The following is a 20895-nucleotide window of genomic DNA, read 5'->3' on the forward strand; positions in this document are numbered from 1 at the left end:
GGCAGAGCCCTTCTCGGCTCCCAGCAGCGCGGGGCCGGGGCCGGAGGACTCGGGGCTGGAGGACTCGGGGCTGGAGGCAGTGCCGGCGAGGAGCGGAGCTTGGGAGCCCGTGTTCTACCAAGGCCGTTCCAGCACCATTTGCTGTCACCCCACGCTGCTCCTTCCTGCTCCTTCCCTGGAGGTTTTGCATGGACACAAAGCCCCTCTGCCATCCGCTCACGCACGCATGCAACGCCGAAGAAATTCAAACTTTTATCAAAAAAGCAAACTCCAAAGAAAGGAAAAAGCCTCCGGCTCGGGAAGCCCTGCGCGCTACTCGCTAACAGAACCAACAGAGTGGGGCAAAGCAGTACGGAAACCAGTAAGGTCGGCGCGGCCCAGTTCGCCCTGCTGGGATGGGATGGACAGAACTGGGGGGGTGAGAACTTGACCCATCAGTCAGTAAAGGGGGGGGAGGACACGGTGCCTGTCCCCAAACCCCACTGTGGGGGCACACGGATGCGTGGTCCCAGTGCTGCCCTTCTCCGCAGGGCACTGGGAGCAGCTGGGGCCGCTTGGAAGCAGGGGCAGAGGATTGGTGTTGGGAAGAGTGGGGGGGTGGGGGGAGGAAAAAAAAAAACAAAACAAAAAACCAGATAAAAATGATCCAAAAAAGTTTCACACAACAGATAGTATCAAAACATGAGAGGAAAACAGCTTGAAGTCTGATCTCGGGTGGAACGGGGCTGCTCCCTGTTCCCGTGGGTTCTTCCAGCATCAATCGGGGTTTCATCAATCGGGGTTTCCTTTTTTTTTTTTTCTTTTTTTCTTTTTAAGCTTATGGGGATTGACAGACACACTTAACTTCGACCCCAGTCTCTCGCCGCAGCCTTCAGTCGTTCGTTTCCGGGTCTGTCTGAGCCATGTAGGCATCCAGCTCGGCGTCCAGGTGTCCTTTTGTTTTAGACATGTACGCGTCTAACTGGTTGTCCAGCTGCTCCTTGGTCAGCGCGGGCCGTGCCGATCCTCTTCCTCGCCCTCGTCCTCTGCCGCGACCTCCAAAGCCCCCTCTGCCCCGGCCCGCCATGCCGCGACCTTGCAGAGACGAGACAACGGTTACACGCTGCAGCTGGGGCCTGGCTTGCAAGCAGCACGCGTGGCAGAGCTGCTCCAGCACCCACCCTGCATCCCCACGGCCCCGCCGCCTGCTGGGGGCTGTGCTGCCCCGGCACGGCTCCGCAGGCTGCTCGGGTTCCAGCCCAGATGGGGACACCCGATGCGCAGGCACCCGGCTGCTCCCAGCTCTCCCGCCTGCACTCCGGTTCCACCCACGCTCTGCTGCGTTCTCAGGCTTTGATCTGCCAAAGAGATGTGCTGCCTGCAGTGTCTGCGACGGGCTCAAGCTTTTGGCAAGCGTTACAAGCCAACTTCTGCTACGGAGAAGCACCTATGATTTAGCAACGAGCTCAGGAGATCACGCTGATCAGAATTCAGCAGGCTAAGGAAGCTACAAGCCAGAGCTGTCGAGAAATACAGCGTCCTTGATGTCCTACCCACGTGTGGCTGAAGCATTAACAGCCACCACCAGCCTCCTCTTAACCCTTGTACTCCTGCTCTGCTCTGATGCTTCTCTGATTTGTTAGACAAAAGATGCAATTCAGTTTCAGACCTTCAGCTCAAGTCTGTTTTGCTTTAAGTGTCAGCTAGGAACCTGCTCCTTCACACACTGAGGTTTAGGCTTTGTCTTCTATTAAGTTTTCTCCCCTCACCGCCTTCATTTCTATTATTTTCCTTAAGAAGTGTGAGAACACAGCAGTCTTCAACAGGCTGAGCTCCCTCTACCACCATTCAAAGCATCACACACCGCGTTACCCGCAGGAGGGGGCAGCCCCCCAGGACCCCTCCAGCAACACCGACATAATCAGGGATCTGGGTGAGGCACAAGGCCCGGCAAAGCATTTTGGGGCAAGCAGCCGTAACCCGGCGCTACGCTGAACATCAATTCAAGATGAAACGGGTTTGGGGCCGCACGCTGCAGCCTGAAATAGGAAGAAGAGCTGAAGCTTGCTCAGAGCAGCGTGGGGCCGCTCAGGTTCCTGCCCACTGACCTCTGCCGCCGAGTCCTCCACGCCCCATGGCTCCACGGCCCATGGCTCCTCTGCCCGGGCCCCCGCGGCCCCGCAGCCCGCCTCTTCTCAGCCCCATCCTGGGGGACATGCCTCGGCCTCCCCGCAGCAGGCCCTGACCTGCAACACAGGAACAGGGCGTCACAAGACGGATTGGTTTTCACACAGAATCAGAGTCACCCCGTCCAAGATTACAGCATTACGGTGACACAGCAGCAGCTAGGCCCCACGGCGCTCACCTCGCAGCGGGAGCCCTCCTCTCAGCAGAGCCCTGGCTCCCCGGCCCCCACGCATGGCTCCTCGTGGCAAACCTCTCTGCCCCATGGCGAGTCCTCTTCCTCCCATGGCTCCGCGAGCAAGGGGCCCTGCAGGGCGGCCCAGCCGTGCCTGGATGTTACTTTTACCGAGGCGCTGCTTCAAGCTCTTCTGGAATAGATTGTTAAACAACAGGAAAGTCATGCAGCAACCTGAGAACGGCAACACAGAAAGCAAAGCAATTGCTTATCAGCACCTATCCATGAAAGCGTTCGTACAGAGCCTACAAAGCGGGCAGGTATTCCTCTCCACTGTGAGCAAGGCTGCACAGTCCGAATCAAAGCACGCTCCAAGTCCACAGGGCAGCCCAGCAATCCTTGAGGCCAGAGGGCGACCGGCCCTCACTTACCAGTTGTGAAGTTCCTAAGGTTCCACAGTTTCAGGTTTTTTTTTGTTTTAAAGCAGAAAGTTATTTAGGCTACCGCTTCCAGAGCTTCTGTTTATAGGCTTTGTAATGCTGACTGGCACCACAGCTTGTTTTTAGAACAGAATTCCCAAGAGACCTCAACAAGCAGCTGCGTTCCCCCTTATCAGAGACTGAGCCCTGAGCACAACCACGCGTGGCAGGTTTAAGTATTCCAGCTATTTGGTGAAGCAGCTCAGCTAAGAACTTTCCAGGGCTTTCTCCCTGCGTGCAAGACAACGTAGAGAAGTATATTTAACTTCTGCTGTAGTCAAGCTGTGCAGTGCTGCTATTTAAACACGCTGCGTGGCTGCGCAGCACTACCCTGCAGGTTCCAATTCCAGCCCTACACGCACATTTTAAGCCAATCTTTCCAGCCTTCTCATTTAAATACAAACTTTAAAAAGCTCTTGCAGTCTGACAATGAGCAGACGATGCCAACATCAGCCTGCTGCCCCTTCCCTATGGCTGTGGAGAAGCAGAGAAATCAATAGTTAGCCTATCTGCTTAGATCTTCTGCTCTACAGAGGGAGTTACTTCCACAGAGACACCATAACCTGCAGCATTCCCCATGGAGATGAGGGATAAAGACACCTGCGTAAGGAAAACACAACGCTATTCCTTAAATCCAGGCCTGCAGTCTAGCATCTGCAAGCCACCAAGCATCAGTTTGGTTCATCTGGTCCTCGCAGCCAGCTGCTGCCAAGCGAGTGCACCACGAGAGGGTGGAGCTGGGGATGGGAGCAAGCAGCCCCAGCTGGATACTGAGCACTGGAAACAACCTGCAGCAACTGTTACTGCAGCTAGATTGCGAGATGAAGCACTCAGCAGATCCAGAAACCCAGAATGACAACACTTCTCTGAAAAAATAGAGAGGAGATATGAACAGCCAGCACAAAAAGAAAAAAAAAATTAATAATATCAACCAGTAAGTTACAAAGCATTACTCATCTGAAGCCGTAAACGGCACGTTCTGCTATTCACCACTTCTCACCCTTAATTTTCAGGCATGTTTCTCCATATCCGCATCCCAAAAAGCCACCAGCTGCGGACGGGCACCAACCACACAACTTCCCCTCACCTGCTTGAGCTTCAGAGCAGCCTGCACAGAAGGTCTGTTCTCCATCTGCTGGGCCAGTCTTCTGTTTCTGGCACTGGCTAGCTGCTGCTGCTGCTGCATGGTAGCCCGAATATTCACTGGCATCGGCTGTTTGTTCTTCAGCATGTTAGTGAAGCTTCAAGGTCGAATAAAACGGGTGTTTAAATAAAGCTTTATTACATACATTTATTGGCATTTCATGGTTCTCAAGATTGGATCTCCAGATCCCATGAACCTTACGTAAAGAGTGGTACTTAGGTCACGGCATGTGTAATTACATATTCCTTGTTTTCCACAAGTGTGCAAGAACTGGAAACTCAGGAATGATGTTGTATATTAATTCAGAAGTGATAAAAGCTTTAGGTTACTGATTTTAGAAATGGAAGAAGGAATGAAAACAAGCGATAAGCAGAGATGTTGATGACAGATGGAAGAGGACATCGCAGAAAAGCGGAGCGAAACCGGACTGCAAAAGCTACGTTAGCCCTCAAAGACCTGAGAAACCTGACAAAAGCTCAACACCACCAGAGAGGCTTAGAGAAAATTTCGCCTTGGGAACAGACTGATATGCCTCTGGCTCAGCCCAGCGCTGCTGCCACCACCCGAGCACGCTCACTTTAAGTACCAAGTGAACTGTTCTACCCGTGGTGCGTGAAGACTCTTCTGCCTTTAAGAGCCACGCTGGAGCAGAACACACAGCAAGATGGTAAGCATCGTTAGCAGCAGCCCATCAGCTGCCTCCTGTGTCCCAGGAGCTGTACAAAACAGGAAAACACCTCCAGGAATTTGGACTGACCAGAACCAACCAGGCCAGCAACCTTCCCAGCACTGCACCTCAGCACCTGCCTTCTCTGGAAGAAGCTCCAACCACCGGCTCAGGCCAGCTCACGCTGCAACACGTGCCAGAGCAGGAACTGCATGCAAACAGCTCTATTTTAACCTGCCTCAATGCTATCAACATCGTTCAACCAAGAGCCAGCAGCAAGAAAGCAAAACGTAACCGCAGCATCGCCGTTAGTTGTCACTGCAGAACTGCAAAAGCTCGACGGCGTGGAGAAAAAAAAAAAAAAACAAAACAGAACACTCAACAGAAAAAAAAAAAAAAAAGAGGGAAAGAAATCAGCATCGAGAAAAAGAGAGATGGAGATGAAGCAAAGCGTTTGCCTCTTACAAGGCCCAAAACGTTGTTACGGGGCCTTCGGGCTCGTTTAGCGACCTGCTGCACGCCTCTTACAGGCCAGACCACATGCACGTGTGTCCGCCTCGGACAAAGCAGCAAGCCTGCTGCAGCTTTGGTAACATGCTACCGTACTGCAGCGTCAACTAGATAAATGTAAAAACGTGTGGAAGAAAAAAAGGGAGGGCGTGGGGTTTCCTCTCTTTTTGTTTACAACACATCCCGCCACATTTACGTGTCGAATAGCTTAATTTTAACGGCTACGGACAAATTGCTCCGAAACAATTGCCCTTTTAACCTTGCGTACCACATCTGTTGCAGTTTAAGACAGAGGTGCATAGCCATCTGCTCGTTTTAGTGAGGTTAAAAGAGGGCAGAAACCACGTTGGCTTTTTGGACACCGGACAGTGATAATTAAATAAAAATTTTTTTCTTATGAGCTGAAGCTGCTGTTGGCTTCCTCACCGCTCGTTCAGAGACATCTTGGTGGTGCTCTTTAGCACAACCTTCGGTGCTGACTGTGCAGCCATCTTCAGATCAACAGAATCTGCAAAACACAAGAGCCAGGTTTAGCAAGCAGCCCAGAGAAAACTGCATTTACTCGACTGAACGCTCCGAGACCTCAATCCCGGCTCCTTCGGTGAGGAAATCAAGAAGCAGGCAGTTAACTGCCACGGCATAAGCACGTTTTATTAGCTTTTCTAGCCCGTTGCCGTGACACAACAGGCTTAATTAGCGAGTTGTGGTAACTCATTAAGCTGCCTGCTTTTTAGAAAGTGAAAATTCCGCCTTGGGCAGGAGTAAGGCAAGAACACGGGCATCAAGACAGCACCCAACCCCTCAGTGCTGCACCTCAATGCACCGCCACAGCTCCAAAGCTGCCGGTATCAGCAAGAAGGAAACCCAAACTGGCTTTAAACAGACGCAGGACCTAAGATTGCTCTACAGAAATCCCATAGAAAGACGTTCAGGGGCCACTGCTCCGTGCTGCAGCGGGGCTGGGCAGGGTGCAGGCTGGATGCTCTGTCCACCCCGCTCCGGCCTGGAGCGCTCTGTGGTGACCGATATCACAAAGCTCGCACCCACCGGCCACGCAGATTGATTTCTCCTTTTTCTACTATTAGCATCAAACCTCATGCTTAGCTAACCTCCCAGAACCGCTCATCCCCGAGATGCGGGAAACAAAGCGTCCTGCCGATCGCGTCTCTCAAGCCCTCACCTGGAAACCGAACTAAAACCCACCCGCGTCCCGTTTTTTTTGATTAAATATTACAAGCTCGCAGCCCGCGAGCAGCGCACCGAGACGAAGCCTGGCCCTAACCGACCCCAAAGAGCTGAGGGCCACGGAGCAGCATCCAAACACCGCGAGCCAACGGCGAAAACCCCGGAGGCCTCCTCCCAACCCCCGCGGCCTCCTCACAGCGCGGCCTCCTCACAGCCCCCCACCCCCCGCAGCGCCCCGGCCGTCCCTCAGCGCTCCCCTCGGCCTCCAGCCCGGTCTCTCACCGAAGCAGACGGTCGCCAGGTCTCCGGTGGGGCTGACTGCTGGATACTAGCGGCAGTGCGGCCAGGGCTAAGCTCCGCCGCCCTCCGCCCAGCTCCCGCCGCACTCGAGCACCCGCGACAAAATGGCGGCGGCGGCCGCAACGCCCGCCCTCCTCCCGCCGCCCAGAGAACAGCCAGCCAAAATGGCGGCGCGCAGGCGCAGCGCGGGGAGAGCGCCACGCTTTCCGCTATTGGGCGGAGCGGCTCTGACGCGCTAACTACCTCCTCTGCCATTGGGCACTCAGGGCGCGGTGGGCGGGGCTATGGTTGCGGTGGGCGGGGCTATGGTTGCGGTGGGCGGGGCTATGGCTGCGGCCTAGCCGTGCTCCGTGCGGGCTCAGCGCTTTTCCTCTGTGCGTGGCGGCGTGCGGGAGATTGAGCCCCGCGGCCGGGGCTGGGCCTGCGGAGGCCACCCGGTCCGGTTGGGCGGAGACGTTTGGAAGGCCTCACGGGCCCTCTGTCACCCCCGTGGCCAGGTTGGGCATGTGGGCTCCGTAGGCCGGTGGCCTGGCAGCGGTCTGTGGGCTCAGCGCGTTGCGAGGCGCTGGGGCAGGCCCCGGCCCGGCAGACGATGGCGCTGGTGGCCCTGCGCAGCCCGGTGCGGGGAGACGAGATCAGAACCGGTTCCTCCTGCCCCGCCTGGCGCAGCGCCTCGTGTCTCCATGGGGACGATGCCTCCCGGCCCACGGCTGCCCCCCGGCGCCCCACAGCCCACCCTCCACACAGGCCGGGGTCACCCTCCTGGGGGTGCTCAGCCCCGGGGATGCGGGGCCGATGGGTGACCCCGGGGTGACGTGAGCAGAAATCACCCCCCCCCCCCCCCCCCCCCGCGGATGAAGGAGCTGACACAACGCCGCTGGCAGGGTCAATGCCTTTATTGCGGAGCTGGGTCCCTACGGGACCCCCGGGTGCACGGGGAGCGGGGGGTGAGTGGGGGGCGAGGGGGGGCTCTGCCTTTAGGGGTGCCATGGTTGGGTGCTGCGGGGCTGCGGCCTCGCTCAGGCGTTCTCCCAGAAGAAGGTGTTGCAGGCCACGGTGAGGGCAGCCACCAGAACCACGTACTCCTGGAAGTCCACCTCCCCGTCGCCGTTCTCGTCCAGGTCCTGCATGATCTTCTCCACAGCCCCTGTGTCCTTCTGGGTCTGGGGGGGGACAGGGGTGAGCCCCGGGGCTGGCAGCCCGCTGGGACGCCCCGCGTGCCCCCCGGCACAGCCCCTACCTCCAGGAAGCAGCCCAGCTCGCTCTGCAGCAGCTCCTTCAGCTCCTTCTTGCTCAGCTTGTACTTGTCCCCCTCTTTGCCCGAGTAGTGATGGAAGACATTGATGAGCGTCTCCATGGCCCCTTCCAGCTGCGACGCCATGGCCCCGGCTGCGGGAGGCACCTGCCGTGTTACGGGGCCAGCCTTGGATCGCAGTTCTCCCCCCTGCCCCGTCCTGCAAGCGCTGCCCACCCTGCCTCCTCCAACCTGGTGCCACGCAGAACGCTGTCAGCAAGACTGTGGGGTGCCCCGCTCCCCCCTTTTTAATGGGGTGCCCCTGCTGCGAACCCCCTTGATGGTTTTAAACCATGGTGGGTACCCGTGTTCCATCTGCCGCCCCGCGCTCACCTGAGCTCCCCGCCGCACCGAATGCTGGGCTGGGCTGCCCGGGGATGTTAAATAAGCTCCAGGCCCCCTCCCTCCGGGAGGATCCGATACCGGGGCTGGACAGCCGGGCTGGCACCGCTGGGACGCCCCGCGCTGACTTCGCTGGGGCTGGGATGTGGGGACGTCCCTCCGGCCCCACTGCTCACCCCACACCTGGAGGACGTCGAGGAGCATTTCCAGCCCTGCTGGTGCTTAGGGGGCACTTTGGGGTGCTCCATGTCTCCCCCATGACCTCGCGCATCCCTTTGTGCCACCACTGCAGCCCCATGGGATGAGCAGCTGTGGGATGCTGGGGACGAGGTGGGCAGTGGGGCTGGCCAGGGGTCAGACTGTGACCCCAGGTGTGACCCATTGGGCATCCCCCATCTGTCAGCGCTGCGGTGTGGGATGGATCTGGCCCCATCCTTCCTCAGCAGCCGATGTGTGCGGGTATCCGGTGTCCTCGGAGCCGGCGGGGGGAACTGGCGGGGGCTATCAGGTGACAGAGCGCGGGCCCCCCGCTCCCTGCGCACAGAAAGGCCCTTGTCCCATTAAAAAAGCCCCACAATCCTTGCCCGAAGGTTGCCTCAGCAACGGTGCGGCCAAAGAAACCAGATTCCCGGCCGTGCTGATAATCCCAGCTCTCATTACGGCCCAGCATCCGCGCCGCCCGGCCGTGCCCACTGCTCCTCCCCGTCCCCGGGTGTCCCCCCCAAAGCGGCACTGAGCCCCCAAACTGGGGCAGCCAGGATCGTCGCCGGTGCAGGGGGCTGCTGGGTGATGGGCTGTGGTGTTTTCAAAAGAGCTGGGTGGTGCCGGACTCTTTATCCCAGATTCCAATCCTAATTTGGGTCTAATTATATCCTGCTCCCTCTGTTTCCACTTTCCGCACTTCCCGTCTCTGTGGTTGAGTAATGCTGCAGTGTGGAGACCCCCCCGAGCCAACATCCCCCCAACCGTGCCACCCCGACCCCGTGGGGGTCCTGACCCTGTCCTGAGGATGCAGAGCCTTGGGGGGGAGGATTTGGGGTGAATTGCAGGATTCTGGGGGATCTGCCCCTGTCCTGCACCTGGAGCAGCTGGGGTGGCTACAGAGGGGGTCTGGATGGAGGTGAGAACTCCAGTTGGAACTGGGGGACCCGGGTGGATGCAGGGGTCTGGATGGAGAGGGGGGTCCCAGGGGGAAGCACAGGCGCTGCGTCACTCCAGGACACACTCCTGTTTTCAGGTCCCATTCAGACCCAGCAGCCTGCACAGGGCAGGGACAGGGCCCAGGGCGTTGGGGGAAGGCTGCGAGCAGCCCGACGTGGGGAGCAGACCCCAGTGTCACTCACGTGGCAGTGTCTGTGCGGGAGCTGGTGGCGGTGGCACCCCCGTCCCCTTCTCGGTGGTGGGCAGGATGCGGCCCCCCCTTCCGGGACTGCCTGGCCCTGGCACCACGTCGCCTGCACAGCTGCTGCGGGACTGCCCGGGGCGTAAAAATAACCCCGATCCCTGCAGCCCTTGGCACGGGTGTGTGGTGGGAGCCAGGTGGTAGCCGTACAGCTCCCATCGCTGTGCTGAGCTCTGGGCGCATTTGCTTGGGCTCTGCCCCACTTTTATCAAACCCCAGGCCTTCCTGGGAGCAGGGTTTGCTCGGGTGTTCCCTGAGCGGTGGGACGGGCCGGAGCCATGAACCCGACATCGCATCGGAAGGGTTCGGTGCTAGGAACGGGACCGCAGCGGTGCCACCTGGCAGCTCCCCAGGATGGCTCTTACCAAACCGGGAGCAGCGAGGGACGTGCCAGGAGGTTTACACACAGCCTGGAACAGGTTTCAGCCTCTGCGACTCCCGTGCTCCACTTTGACCCAGCTAAACCAGTTGCTCCAGTTGCTGGTGCCGGGGCTGGGCTCGATCTTGTCTCTCCGACCCATCGCCGGAGCGTGGAAGAGGCTTTTCCATCCCCGGAGTATGGGAGAGGGGAAGCTGCTGGGTGTGCACTGTGCCGTGGTTGGGGACATGGCGGTGGCACGTGGTCTGGTGGCCTTGTCCCATGACCCCAATGGATGGGGTGGGCGATGAGTCCTCGTGCACGGCGTGCGCTGGCGTGGGCCTGTGCCCGTGGTGGCCACAGCCCCTGTGACCATCCCTGGTGGAGCAGGGCAGGTTGGGACAGCACCAGGATGTGGTGGTGGGCACCCACCCCCCTCCTGACCCCAAGCTTTCACCCCGGGATGAGCGATCCCTGCGATGCTCACTTGTCCCGATAGCGCTGGGGACCCCGAGGCCACCACTCCCTGCGTGTCCCCTCCTGGGGCCGTGCAGCGTCCGCTCCCTCCTCGCCCCATTCTGGCACCCCGAATTCCAAGGGTGGCGAGTCACGGCCCGCCTGGCTTTGGGGCGCTGACTCACCCCCAACCTGTCCCCATCCCTTCCGAGCCTGAGTCACCCCAGTGGTTTCCCATCTCGGTCCCCTGACGTGGGGCTCAGCGGAAGGGCTGTCCCCGTCCCCTCGTCACCCCGGGGATGGGGACGGACCGGATGGAGCGCAGGAAGGCAATTCCTGCCCCGTGAGCTGGTGTGACGGGTGCGCGGGTGGGGACGGGCTGCCCGCTGCCGGAGTCACCCTGTCCCCATGGACGAGTGGAAAGAGTGTGTCAGGGATGGTGACACTGCCCTGCGCCCCGCTCCAGGTCCCCAAAATGGGTGACTGTGGGGTCCCCAAGGGATGGCCATGCATCCATGGCCATGCTGGCTCCATCCTCACTCCTTGTCATGCCCAGTGTCACAGGGCCTTGGGGACACCCCAAAAACCTCTGTCCTGGCAGGGACCGAGGGCGGCCAACAGTTGGGGGGGCACCGCCGTGCTCCTGCTGGGGGGGTCCCTGTGTCCCCTCTGTCCCGTGCCACCAGCGCTGTGCCATGGGGACACAGCTCGGCGCCGTGGGAACGGCCGTGCTGCAGCGGAGCCGTGCCGGGGCTGCCATGTTATGAATACACCACGATTACAGAGGAGCGCTCGGGCAGTTCCAACCTCCTAATTAATTTGGATTAATTAATTTTCACAAAGCCCACTATTAATAGGGGTGATGTCAGCCGGCAGTGAGTCACGACTCTCACTCTTGGAGCAGGGCGATCCCGGCCCCAGGTCTGCAGCCGGGATGAACCGCAGGGTCACGGGATGAAGGGGACAGAGGGGACAGCGTTCCCATCCCATACGTGTCCCCATTCCCCTAGGAGCAAAGCAGAGCCCGGGGAGCACTGGGGGGGGGCACACACCTTGCACTCTGTGATGATCCGGGTGATCCAGTGCAGTGAGTCTGCCCTGGGACCCCACAGCCCCATCCCGTGTTCACACTGCACGGTGCTGTCTGTGCACGGAGCGCTGCGCCATGCGGGGAGGGGACGGGAAGCTGCTGCCGGGCGGTGTCCGTACATCTGTCCGCAACGGGAAACCCGACGGGAAACCCCGCACGGCGGTGAGGGACCGTGCGCTGCACTCCACCGCTGTAAGACCCCGTGGGGGCTGCGGCCGAGCGGGGTAAGTGGGATCTCTGCCCCGTCCCCACCCGCCAGCAGCGGCCATGGGGCCCCGCGGTGCCACCGTCCCCTTCCGGGTGTCGGCTGCAATCCCTCTGTGGCACGCGGTGACCCCGATGGCTACGGGGGGGTCTTCATCCGTGGGGTGTGGAGGGGCAGCTCCCGGCTCTGCAGGGCTGAGGCCATGCCAACTCGCTGCACCCTATACTGGGAGTGCTGGGGGTCCCCACGTCCCACTGGGCATCACCCCCCCCTCCCCCCACCCCGGGATGCTCCTCTCCCCGCAGCCCCCATGGCCGCGGCCGAGCTGACCCCGGTGGAGACGGCCATTGAGACCATTGTCACTGTGTTCGTGTCCCACGCGGGGAAGGAGGGTCGGACGGGGACGCTGACGGCCGCCGCGTTCCAGGAGCTGCTCCGGCTGCAGCTGCCCAACGTGATGAAGGTGAGGGTGGGCTGCAGAGGGCTGGGGGGTGGTGGTGGGGGTCCTGGTCTCCGTGGGGCTCTCTGAGCTGTGGGGCTGCTCCCGGTGTCTGGGGATCTAGGAGAGTGGAAGAGCAAAAGTGAAAGCGCCCGGGAAGGGCTGAAGTGCTGCAGGCAGAGGGGCCGTGTGCTTCTGTGCTGGGGGGGGACTGACAGCATCCGTCTGTCTGTCTGTCTGCCCCTCCTGTTTCTTCGTTCTGGGCTGGTGCTCATGGCTGTGGGGCTGCCCGTTGTGTGAAGCCCATCTGGGGATGGGGACAGAGGTGTCCCCCGGCGGTGGCGGCCACTTGTCCCCATGCCCTCCCTGCAGGATTTCCCCTCCCTGGAGGAGCAGATGCGGGCGCTGGATGCGAGCGCTGACCAGGAGCTGACGTTTGATGAGTTCTGGCGGCTGATGGGCGAGCTGGCCCAGGCCCTGATGAAGGACAGGGAGGGGAGGAAGAAGTGATGGGGATGGGGGGACGCTCATGTAGCGCCAATAAAGAGGTTTTCATAGGCCTGGACATTGCTGCTGTTCTTTGTGGAGCCCCGCGGTGTGAGCGGCCCTGTGGTCCAGCTGTGCCCCATGCCATAGAATCACAGAACCCCTGAGGTTGGAAAAGGCCGCTAAGATCATCCCATCCAACCGCCAACCTATGCCCACCGGCCGTGGCCCTCAGTACCACGTCCACATGTTCCTTGAGCAGATGGTGCCGTCCCCAAACTGCCCTCGTGCTGATCCAGATTGCAGGGTCCCACCTGCACCCCACGGATGCAGCTGCGGGGTCACACAGAGCAGCAGGACGCACCCAGGGCGCTGCGGGGCTCAGCAGTGACGCGGTGACAGCTGCAGCAGCAGCCACCTCCAGGCCATCTCTGCGGGGTCACCTGAGGATGTGACCCACTGCCACCCGCACAGCGGTGTCCCTCACCGAGCCCCACGTGGGACATCCCGCTCCTGCATCCCCAGGGAGGGTGGGTGATGGTGGCACCATCCGTGGGGTGACATGTCCCCAAGTGCCGGGCAATGCCCGGTGTGCGCGGTGCCTGCTGCCCAGTGAGTGGTGTCCGGTGCACAGTGCCCGGTGCGTGGTACCCAGTGCCCGGTGCATGGCACCCAGTGCTCGGTGCATGGTACCCAGTGCCCAGTGCATGGTACTCGGTGCATGGTGCGTGGTTCCTGGTGCATGGTACTCAATGCATGGTGCGTGGTTCCTGGTGCTCAGTGCATTGTACCCAATGCATGGTGCGTGGTTCCTGGTGCTCAGTGCATGGTACCCAATGCATGGTGCGTGGTTCCTGGTGCATGGTACCCAATGCATGGCACATATTACCCGGTGCTCAGTGCATGGTACCTGGTGCTCAGTGCATGGTACTCGGTGCAAGGTGCGTGGTTCCCGGTGCATGGTGCATGGTACCCAATGCATGGTGCGTGGTTCCCGGTGCTCAGTGCATGGTACCAGGTGCTCAGTTATGGTACCCGGTGCAAGGTGCGCGGTCCCCCGTGCCCGTTCCCACGCGGCGCTGCGTGGCCGTGCCGGATGGGGAGCGCTCGGTGTGGCTGCGCAGGAGGCGTTTCCCAGCCCCACGCTGGCCAGGGGCCAGGCTCCCAAATGAGCCTCCTTGCACCACACCGCGCTGGGAGCTCCCACTCACACCTCCCTGGTATAAAACCCCGCAGCAGCGCAGCGCGCGCACAGCCGGGACAGCCCTCGCAGCAGGTAAGTGGCCCGGCCCAAGCGGGGGGTTTCCCCATGCCCAGGGGTCCTCCACCCCCCCGCTCCCACGCTCGGCTCTGCCACGACTTGCAGGGACGCTCCCACCCCCGGGACGTGTCCCGGCAGCTCGGCGCATCCCAGGGCGTCTTCCTCGCCCCGACGCTGAAGGAGGGGAACGCTCCCCTGCAGCCAACGCTGATCGCGGCTCTCTCCCCCCGGCAGCGCCCCACAACCCCCCCGAGCAGAGGGACTGCAGACCCCCCAGGAGCAGCATGGGCCAGTGCAACTGCCGCAAGAAGCGCAAGGTCTGGGGGTGACGCCGGCACTGGGAGGGCCGGGAGCTGTGGGGTGTAGGGGGGGGGGGACGTTCTTGTCCCTGTCCCTCGGAGCTCGGGGTGCTCTGAGCAGTGCAACCCCCCCCCCGAATGATTTTGGATTTGGAGGTGATCCCCAGATTTGGGCAGCCGGTGCTGGGAAGGTTTGGGGGGTTTGGTTCTCGGTGCAGCCTCTCTGAGGGTGGTAGCGTTCCCCCCGCGCCCCTCGGCTGCCAACATGTGCCCACCTGCATCCCGGGGGGGGCACTGGGTGCTCTGCACCTGCGGAGGCCGCGGCGGGGGGTGGGGGCTCCCAAGATTACTGGTTTCTCCCTAATGGCCCCATCGCCTGTTGTGGTTTCGGGGTGTTTCGAAGGGAAACCGCAGCGCCCCGTGAATCACCCTCGTTTCCCTTCCAACGCAGCTCCTGCTAATTAGCAGCGGGGTCGGGGAGCTGCGCTGGGTCGGGCTGTGCCCCCCCCTGTTGGGGTTGGGGTCCTCAGCCCCGTGGGGTGGGGATGGGCGGCCCCGTGATGGGCACTGACTCACGGCTCCACCGCCACTTGTGCAAAGAGAGGAAGAACCCGTCCGGCCTCGCGCGGGGGTGTGTGCTCGGGGATGGGGCGGGGAGCGGTGGGGGGGACGGGGCCACTGGGGGGTCGTGTCGGGGTCCTGCGGGCGGATGGAGGGGTACAGGAGCTGTGTGTGGGTATTGGGTTGCGCAGAGCCTGGTGGATGGGGTTCTGCATCTGTAGGGAGGGACCCCACGTCTGTGTGGGGGGGTTCCGCATCTGGATGGAGGGGTCACGCAGAGGGATGGGGGGGGTCCCGCATCCGTACGGGGGGTCCTACAATGATGTGGAGAGGTGTCATGTCTGTAGGAGGGTCTCAGGTCTCTGTAGAGGGGTCAGTGCCAGTACATGGGGGCCCACATCTGTGCAGAGGGGGCCCACATCTGGGTGGGGGACCCACATCTGGATGTAGGGCCGTTGTATCCGTAAAGGAGGCTCACTGCAGCGGTGTGGGGCGGTGGCACAGAGCATTAACACATCCGCCACATCCCTCCTGGGATGTCCCCTCCCTCCTGGGGTCCCTTCTCCCTCTTGGGGTCCCCCTGCTTCCTCACACCCCCCCCATCACACAGGACAGCCAGGAGCTCACCGACGTGGAGCGCGCCATCGAGACCGTCATCAACCAGTTCCACTGCTACGCTGTGAAAGGGCAGAAGGAGTACCTGACCCCCAACGAGATGCGGGAGCTGGTGGTGCAGAAGCTGCCCCACTTGGGGAAGGTGGGGTCACAGCTCGGGGGCGGGGTGGGGGGACCCGGGACCCCACCTCTCGTCACCGCTCTGATGGTTTTTCTGCCCCTCCGCAGTGCGTTGGACCCCTGGATGAGAAGATCGAGTGCATGGGAGACCCCGACGAGGCCAAGCTGGAATTTGGGGAGTACTGGGACATGATGGGGGATGCGGCCAAGGGCTGCAGGAGGAAGTAGGGCCGGGGGGGGTGGGAAGGCGCCGCTTCGGCCCCGCGCCGCGAGGAGCTCCTCGGCCCCGCAGCGCCGCAGCGAGAGGGACTTTGCTCCTTTCCCCCAAACCCCCTCCGATGTGGGGCTCCGGAACAGCCCTGATGGTGCCGTCAATGGTTCGGGGGTGTTTTCTGCCCCCCTCCATCCCGGGGGCCGCGATCCCTGCACGGGTTTGGGGTCCCGGTGCCCCCGCTGACGGCTGCGCTCGGGGTGGGCCGGTGGCGGGATGTCAGCTGCTTGCGGCACGTGCGACTGTTTTTGTATAAATTAATAAAGGAAAAATGGAACAAAACAACAGCTGGGATGGGGCGGCCTTGTTCTGTGACAGGAAAAAGGGAGCGGGGGGGACGGGGCTGAGCACGGCTCGCTGCCGGGCTGTGTGTCCCACCGCAGAGCATGAGGGTGCACGGTGCAGCGGGGGCTGCGCACGTGCATTGGGTGCTGCCAGCGTGCGTGCAATGCTGCAGGTGTGCACGGCACTGCAGGTGTGCACAGGGCGGCGTGGGGTGAGCGTGCACGGGGTGCTGCGTGGTGCTGCGCTGCACGGTGCCCACGTCTGTGGTTCCCACACACTGGGGACCCCACGGGCACAGCAGCACCCCCCGGGATGTGGGTGTGTGGCTCCGCGGTGCTCGCGCGCTGGGTTGGGGGAGCCCCGAAATTTCTGGGTTTGGAAAGGGGTGGGGTCAGCGGACAGGATCTGGGATTTCTGTGTGATTGCAGCGAATGCCATCTGGGATGGGACTGCGATTCCCACTGAGCTCTGTGTCCTGGAGGAGCCTATGGATGGGGATGGGTTGGGATGGGGAATGAGATGGGGATGGGATGGGATGGGTTGGGATGAGGTACGGGATGGGGATGGGATGGGGTTGGGATGGGATGGGGATGGGTTGGGATGGGGTATGGGATGGGGATGGGATGGGATGGGGTATGGGATGGGATGGGGTATGGGATGGGGTTGGAGTGGGGTGAGGATGGGATAAGGATGGGATGGGATTGGGATGGGAAATGGAATGGGGAATGGGATGGGGTTGAGATGGGGTGGTATGGGATAGGGATGAGGGTGGGATGGGGACCTGATGGGTGCCATCTCCACACCTGCATCGCTGTGCACTTTGTGCTCTGGGGAGAAGAAAACTAAAGACGAAAAACCCCAAAACCTGGAGAAAGGTGATGAAAGCGGGGCCAGGCCGGGGCTCCTCCCGACACCGCCACCGCGGCTCGGCCGCGGCCGCCCTCTGTCTCCTCTCACCTTGGGGTGGATTTCACAATGCGAATGACTATTTATTGTTCCTGCCTTGGAAATAAATACATGGAAATTAAGCCGAGAGGTGTGGTGTGCATTTAATTAGAGACAGGAAATGTGTCAAATGGTTGGGGTGATGGGAGGGGGAAAGGGGATAAGGGGCTGTGGGCTGCTCTGTGGTGGGAGGGGGACCCTGGGGTCGGGTTTGGTGACCCCAGTGCTGCCACGCGCTGTCGGTGATCCCATGGTTTGAATCATCTTGATAAGGATCTGTGGGGCAGGAGGAGCTCAGCCCCACAGCTGGGCACTGGGAGAGCTCCAGGAGCACCACGGTGACACCTGGAGCTGGGGGTCCGGGGGGAGAGGGGCTCACAGGGATGACGGCAGTGGCTGGGAACCACCGTGTGATGGGCTCCGATCCTCCACGACAGCTCCGCGCACGCACACGCCCTGGATGCCTTGTAAAAATACGGGCTGCGTTGTGACATCGGCCCGGCACGGGGTAATGAGGGCCGTGATTCAGCGTGAGCTGTCTGCCCGCGGGGCCGGGGAGGGCTCCCACCCGACGGGATTGCGGCACCGGCCCCGCGCTCCTCCTCGCCCCGAGATCAGGCAGAGGGGAGCGGGGATGACACACGGCGCTTTGCCGGGGACCGTGCCCCAAAAGCAGAGGTCCCCACGGAGCAGAGGAAGAAGCGTGGGCGGCCGCTGCCCGGCGCCGTGACCTCCTCTTTGCATCCCGAAATATGCAGCTCCGGTGTCTCCGTATCTGATCTGAGCGTTGGATCGCCGCGCCGACGCAGGGTGCAATTTGCCGGCCTGCTTAATTACGGCTGTGAGCTCCTGGCGCAGCCCCGCAGCGCATCGCCGGTCCCCGTGTGTCTGCGGAGGGCTGCGCACCTTCACGATGAGCACTTTGGGTACACAGTGTCCCGACCCGACCCTACTGGGGTTGCTGATGTTCCCAAAATCCCTTGGGCTGAATGGAGGTGAAATGACCCCAACCCATGGGTTCTATGGGTGCTTGCATCCCACTGCCACACTCGGCGCACAACGCCGCGTGCTCACCCGCCTGCACCCCACTGGCGATACACAGCAGCCATGTGCCGTGGGTTGCGTGCCGGTGGGACTGGAAGAGAGAGAAAAAGAGGAAAAATGAGGGGCAGAGGAAAAGAGAGGATGGAGGGGGTGGGGGGAGGAAAGTCAGAATCACTGCCCCTTGGTGCCGGTGGAGGCTCCATGCTGGTGACACCAGGCCGGGGGGTGCACACCCGACCGTGGAGTCGTGGTCTGTTCTATTTGTCGCACAAAGGGGGGTATTCTGCACACGTACCCGCACGTGGGGTGGGAGTAGGTGGGATTCAGCATTCGTGCAGATGTGGAAGGGGAAGGGCAGCACAGACCCTTCCTCTGTTGGGTTGGGCCATGCCCCCATTGCGGCCACGTCGGCCGTTGTGTCAGCGTCTCTCGCAGTGGGGGAACTCCGCACGAGGACAGCGCCGTCCAACCCCTGCACCCTCTTGGCGAGCACTTCTGGTTCCCTAATTCCAGCTGCGAGCTCCGCACGCGGTTTCTGTTCCTTCTTTGCCGCTAAGCAGAGCCCCAACGGCGGAGATCCCGAAACGCTTGGGGAGATTTTCCGCAGGACCTTAGGGCGAGCGGCTCTCCCCACCTCGGTCCGGGGGAGGGACGGGGACCCCGGGGTGTCCCCGTGGGGTGGGCTCAGGGGCCCCACTGCTGCGTGTCGCAATCGGGGCCGCTTCCAGGTGAGCCGGGAACGCCCTGGGACGTCAGGGAGGGGCGGGAGCCTCCTTAAAGCCCTCGGGCCCCGCGGGATGGGCGCGAGGTGAGGGCGAGCGGGCGGCACTGCTCCCACGGCTCCGCGGCCGACTGCAGGACAGGCGGACACAGCGGGACAGACGGACACAGCGGGACGCGCGGACGGGTGAGGCACCGTGCCCAGCGGTGGGTGCTGGGGGGGGGGAACGCTCACCGGGACGTGCAGCTGCAGGTGGGGTGGAAATCCCCCCCATCCCTCCCCGAGCCCTTCGGCAGCTCCATGCGTGCGGGGACGGGCGGCGGATGGGGAGCTCGGCACAGGGGGATCTGTGGGGCCGTGGGATGGGGCTGTGCGAGGAGGAGAGGAGAGAGGAGAGAAGGGAATCATCATGGCGGCACGAGCGGGACAGGAGGCGAGCCCCGTCCCACCCACTCGTGTCCCAGTGCAGTGACGGCGTCCTCATGTCCCACCGTGGGACGACGTCCCCCCGTCCCACCACGGGATCTTGTCCCCGTGCCCGACCGTGGGATGAGGTCCCTGTGCCCCACAGTGTGATGATGTTCTCTGGCCCTGGGGGTGCGTGGTGGGACCGGTGCTGTGGGTCAGCGTTGAAGAAGAGCAGTGGGGCCCAGCGGGGTCTGCGGTGGGGATCGCTGCAGTCGTGGCGGTGTTTAATGGCCCGGGATGAGCAGAGGACGGAGGTGGAGGTCCATGGGGATGCAATGGGCGCTGCAGATTGCAGCAGGACCTGCTGCCAGCACGGGGCCCTTCAATGGCCCCACAAAGGGATGGGGACAGCTCATGAGCACACTGGGACGTGATGGGGAGCACCTCGTGTCCCTTGCCACCACCCTGACGTGCCACCAAACCCCGCGTGGGGCTAAACTGGGGAAGATGGGTGCAAACGTGGGCTGGATTTAGAGTGTGATGGCACCGGGACGGCACCGATCCGCCATGGGGTGGCTTCCACCATGACCCACACCGGTCAGCAGTGGCACAAATCAGCACTGCAAGAACCAGCACAGCGCTGTGCCCCGCTCGGCCCCATCCCTGCTCAGGAAGGAGCCGGGACCGGACGGCGTCGTTTCCTTCCCCCCCTGCGTGCATCCTGCCGGGATGCGGCCACCGGACCCCGTGACAGCGGCAATCCATTGGGCACATCCATAGGAAGGGGTTCCCGGTGCTGGGCGGCCGCAGGGCACAGCTGACGGACAGGGTAGGACCGCGGGGTTGGGGAACCCGTGGCTCGTGCGGCCCAGACCTATTTTGGGTGACGCCTCAATCGAGAGCCCCGCTGGGGTGTTCCCAGCCGTGAAGCAAGAGGAGGGCCGGCCGGTAATTCCTGCCACTCCCTGCCCCATTCCAACCTAATGAGCCCTGGGAACCGGGCGCCGCGGTCCGGGCGCTGCGGTGCCATAATTACCGCCGTCCCACGCGCGGGGGTGGCCGCCCCAGGGGGGCAGGTGGGGCGAGCGGTGCCATGTGGGGTGATACGAGGCGCCGGGCACCCAGCTTTGGGGTGGGAAATGCCTTTTTGGGGTCAGGCAGGGAGCCGGGCATCCACCTCCGTGCCTCCCCAAGCAGTGGCCCCCCCAGGTGCCCCGGCCTTGACCCCCCCCATCCCGCAGGTGAGCACGGGGCGATGGCGGAGGGCACGGAGCTGGAATGGGCCGTCCAGGTGCTGGTGAACAACTTCGACAAGTATTCGAGCCGCTGCTGCTGCCGGAAGCCGCGGCGCATCAGCAAGAAGGATTTCCGCAAGATGCTGAGCCGTGAGCTCAACCACATGCTGACGGTGAGGCCGGGGGACACGGGGACGGCTCCGGGGTCCCCGCACATCTCCCCCCCATGGTTTTCCCGGTGCCAATATCTCGCTCTGCCCCGCAGGACACCGGGAACAGGCGGGCGGCCGACAAGCTGATCTGCGACCTGGACGAGAACAAGGACGGGCGCATCAGCTTCGAGGAGTACTGGACCTTGATAGGTGGCATCGCCAGCCCCATCGCCCACATCATCCGCCAGCAGGAGCAGAGCGTCAAGCTCACCAAGTAGCTGGG

General features: G+C 62.0%; 6 protein-coding genes across 15 annotated transcripts in view; 4 read left to right on the forward strand and 2 right to left on the reverse strand.

The window, feature by feature from the left end:
• Positions 1–20895, forward strand: part of LOC110388003 (feather keratin 2-like) — a 906242-nt gene that overhangs the window by 721024 nt on the left and 164323 nt on the right. The gene's annotated exons all lie outside the window — the stretch shown is intronic.
• On the reverse strand, positions 637–6744 carry CHTOP (chromatin target of PRMT1). Of its 3 annotated transcripts, none has more exons than XM_021376732.1 (6): positions 6606–6744; positions 5565–5646; positions 3905–4058; positions 2345–2528; positions 2088–2225; positions 637–1074 (listed from the first exon to the last, which is right to left on the reverse strand). In XM_021376732.1, exons 2-6 carry the CDS (start codon positions 5627–5629, stop codon positions 872–874), a joined length of 744 nt encoding a protein of 247 aa, XP_021232407.1. In that variant the 5' UTR covers positions 5630–5646; positions 6606–6744; the 3' UTR covers positions 637–871. The 3 variants fall into 3 exon arrangements, with proteins under 3 accessions (XP_021232407.1, XP_021232406.1, XP_021232408.1); XM_021376731.1 differs by having other exon boundaries at positions 2345–2531; XM_021376733.1 differs by lacking the exons at positions 637–1074; positions 2088–2225 and having other exon boundaries at positions 2393–2572.
• Positions 4079–11662, reverse strand: S100A1 (S100 calcium binding protein A1). 6 transcript variants are annotated; one of them, XM_021376745.1, is made up of 5 exons: positions 9603–9687; positions 8251–8793; positions 7864–8025; positions 6606–7786; positions 4079–5646 (listed from the first exon to the last, which is right to left on the reverse strand). In XM_021376745.1, exons 2-4 carry the CDS (start codon positions 8461–8463, stop codon positions 7643–7645), a joined length of 519 nt encoding a protein of 172 aa, XP_021232420.1. In that variant the 5' UTR covers positions 8464–8793; positions 9603–9687; the 3' UTR covers positions 4079–5646; positions 6606–7642. The 6 variants fall into 6 exon arrangements, with proteins under 6 accessions (XP_021232420.1, XP_021232423.1, XP_021232418.1 ...); XM_021376748.1 differs by lacking the exons at positions 8251–8793; positions 9603–9687 and adding an exon at positions 11528–11662 and having other exon boundaries at positions 7864–8012; XM_021376743.1 differs by lacking the exon at positions 8251–8793 and having other exon boundaries at positions 7864–8012; positions 9603–9982.
• Positions 10395–12774, forward strand: S100A13 (S100 calcium binding protein A13). Of its 2 annotated transcripts, none has more exons than XM_021376758.1 (3): positions 10395–11789; positions 12159–12233; positions 12582–12774. In XM_021376758.1, exons 1-3 carry the CDS (start codon positions 11430–11432, stop codon positions 12717–12719), a joined length of 573 nt encoding a protein of 190 aa, XP_021232433.1. In that variant the 5' UTR covers positions 10395–11429; the 3' UTR covers positions 12720–12774. The 2 variants fall into 2 exon arrangements, with proteins under 2 accessions (XP_021232433.1, XP_021232434.1); XM_021376759.1 differs by having other exon boundaries at positions 11553–11789; positions 12076–12233.
• On the forward strand, positions 12912–16562 carry S100A14 (S100 calcium binding protein A14). 2 transcript variants are annotated; one of them, XM_021376666.1, is made up of 4 exons: positions 12912–13971; positions 14191–14273; positions 15427–15573; positions 15660–16562. In XM_021376666.1, exons 1-4 carry the CDS (start codon positions 13278–13280, stop codon positions 15777–15779), a joined length of 1044 nt encoding a protein of 347 aa, XP_021232341.1. In that variant the 5' UTR covers positions 12912–13277; the 3' UTR covers positions 15780–16562. The 2 variants fall into 2 exon arrangements, with proteins under 2 accessions (XP_021232341.1, XP_021232340.1); XM_021376665.1 differs by having other exon boundaries at positions 12912–14273.
• Positions 18719–20886, forward strand: S100A16 (S100 calcium binding protein A16; the record flags this gene model as incomplete). The annotated part of the gene is given in 3 exon segments (XM_021376805.1): positions 18719–19003; positions 20467–20633; positions 20726–20886. Coding segments are annotated over 2 exon segments (314 nt in total), but the record flags the coding sequence as incomplete, so codon positions are not given.

Source organism: Numida meleagris, chromosome 24 (assembly GCF_002078875.1).
Source record: "Numida meleagris isolate 19003 breed g44 Domestic line chromosome 24, NumMel1.0, whole genome shotgun sequence".
Classification (NCBI taxonomy): Eukaryota; Metazoa; Chordata; class Aves; order Galliformes; family Numididae; genus Numida; species Numida meleagris.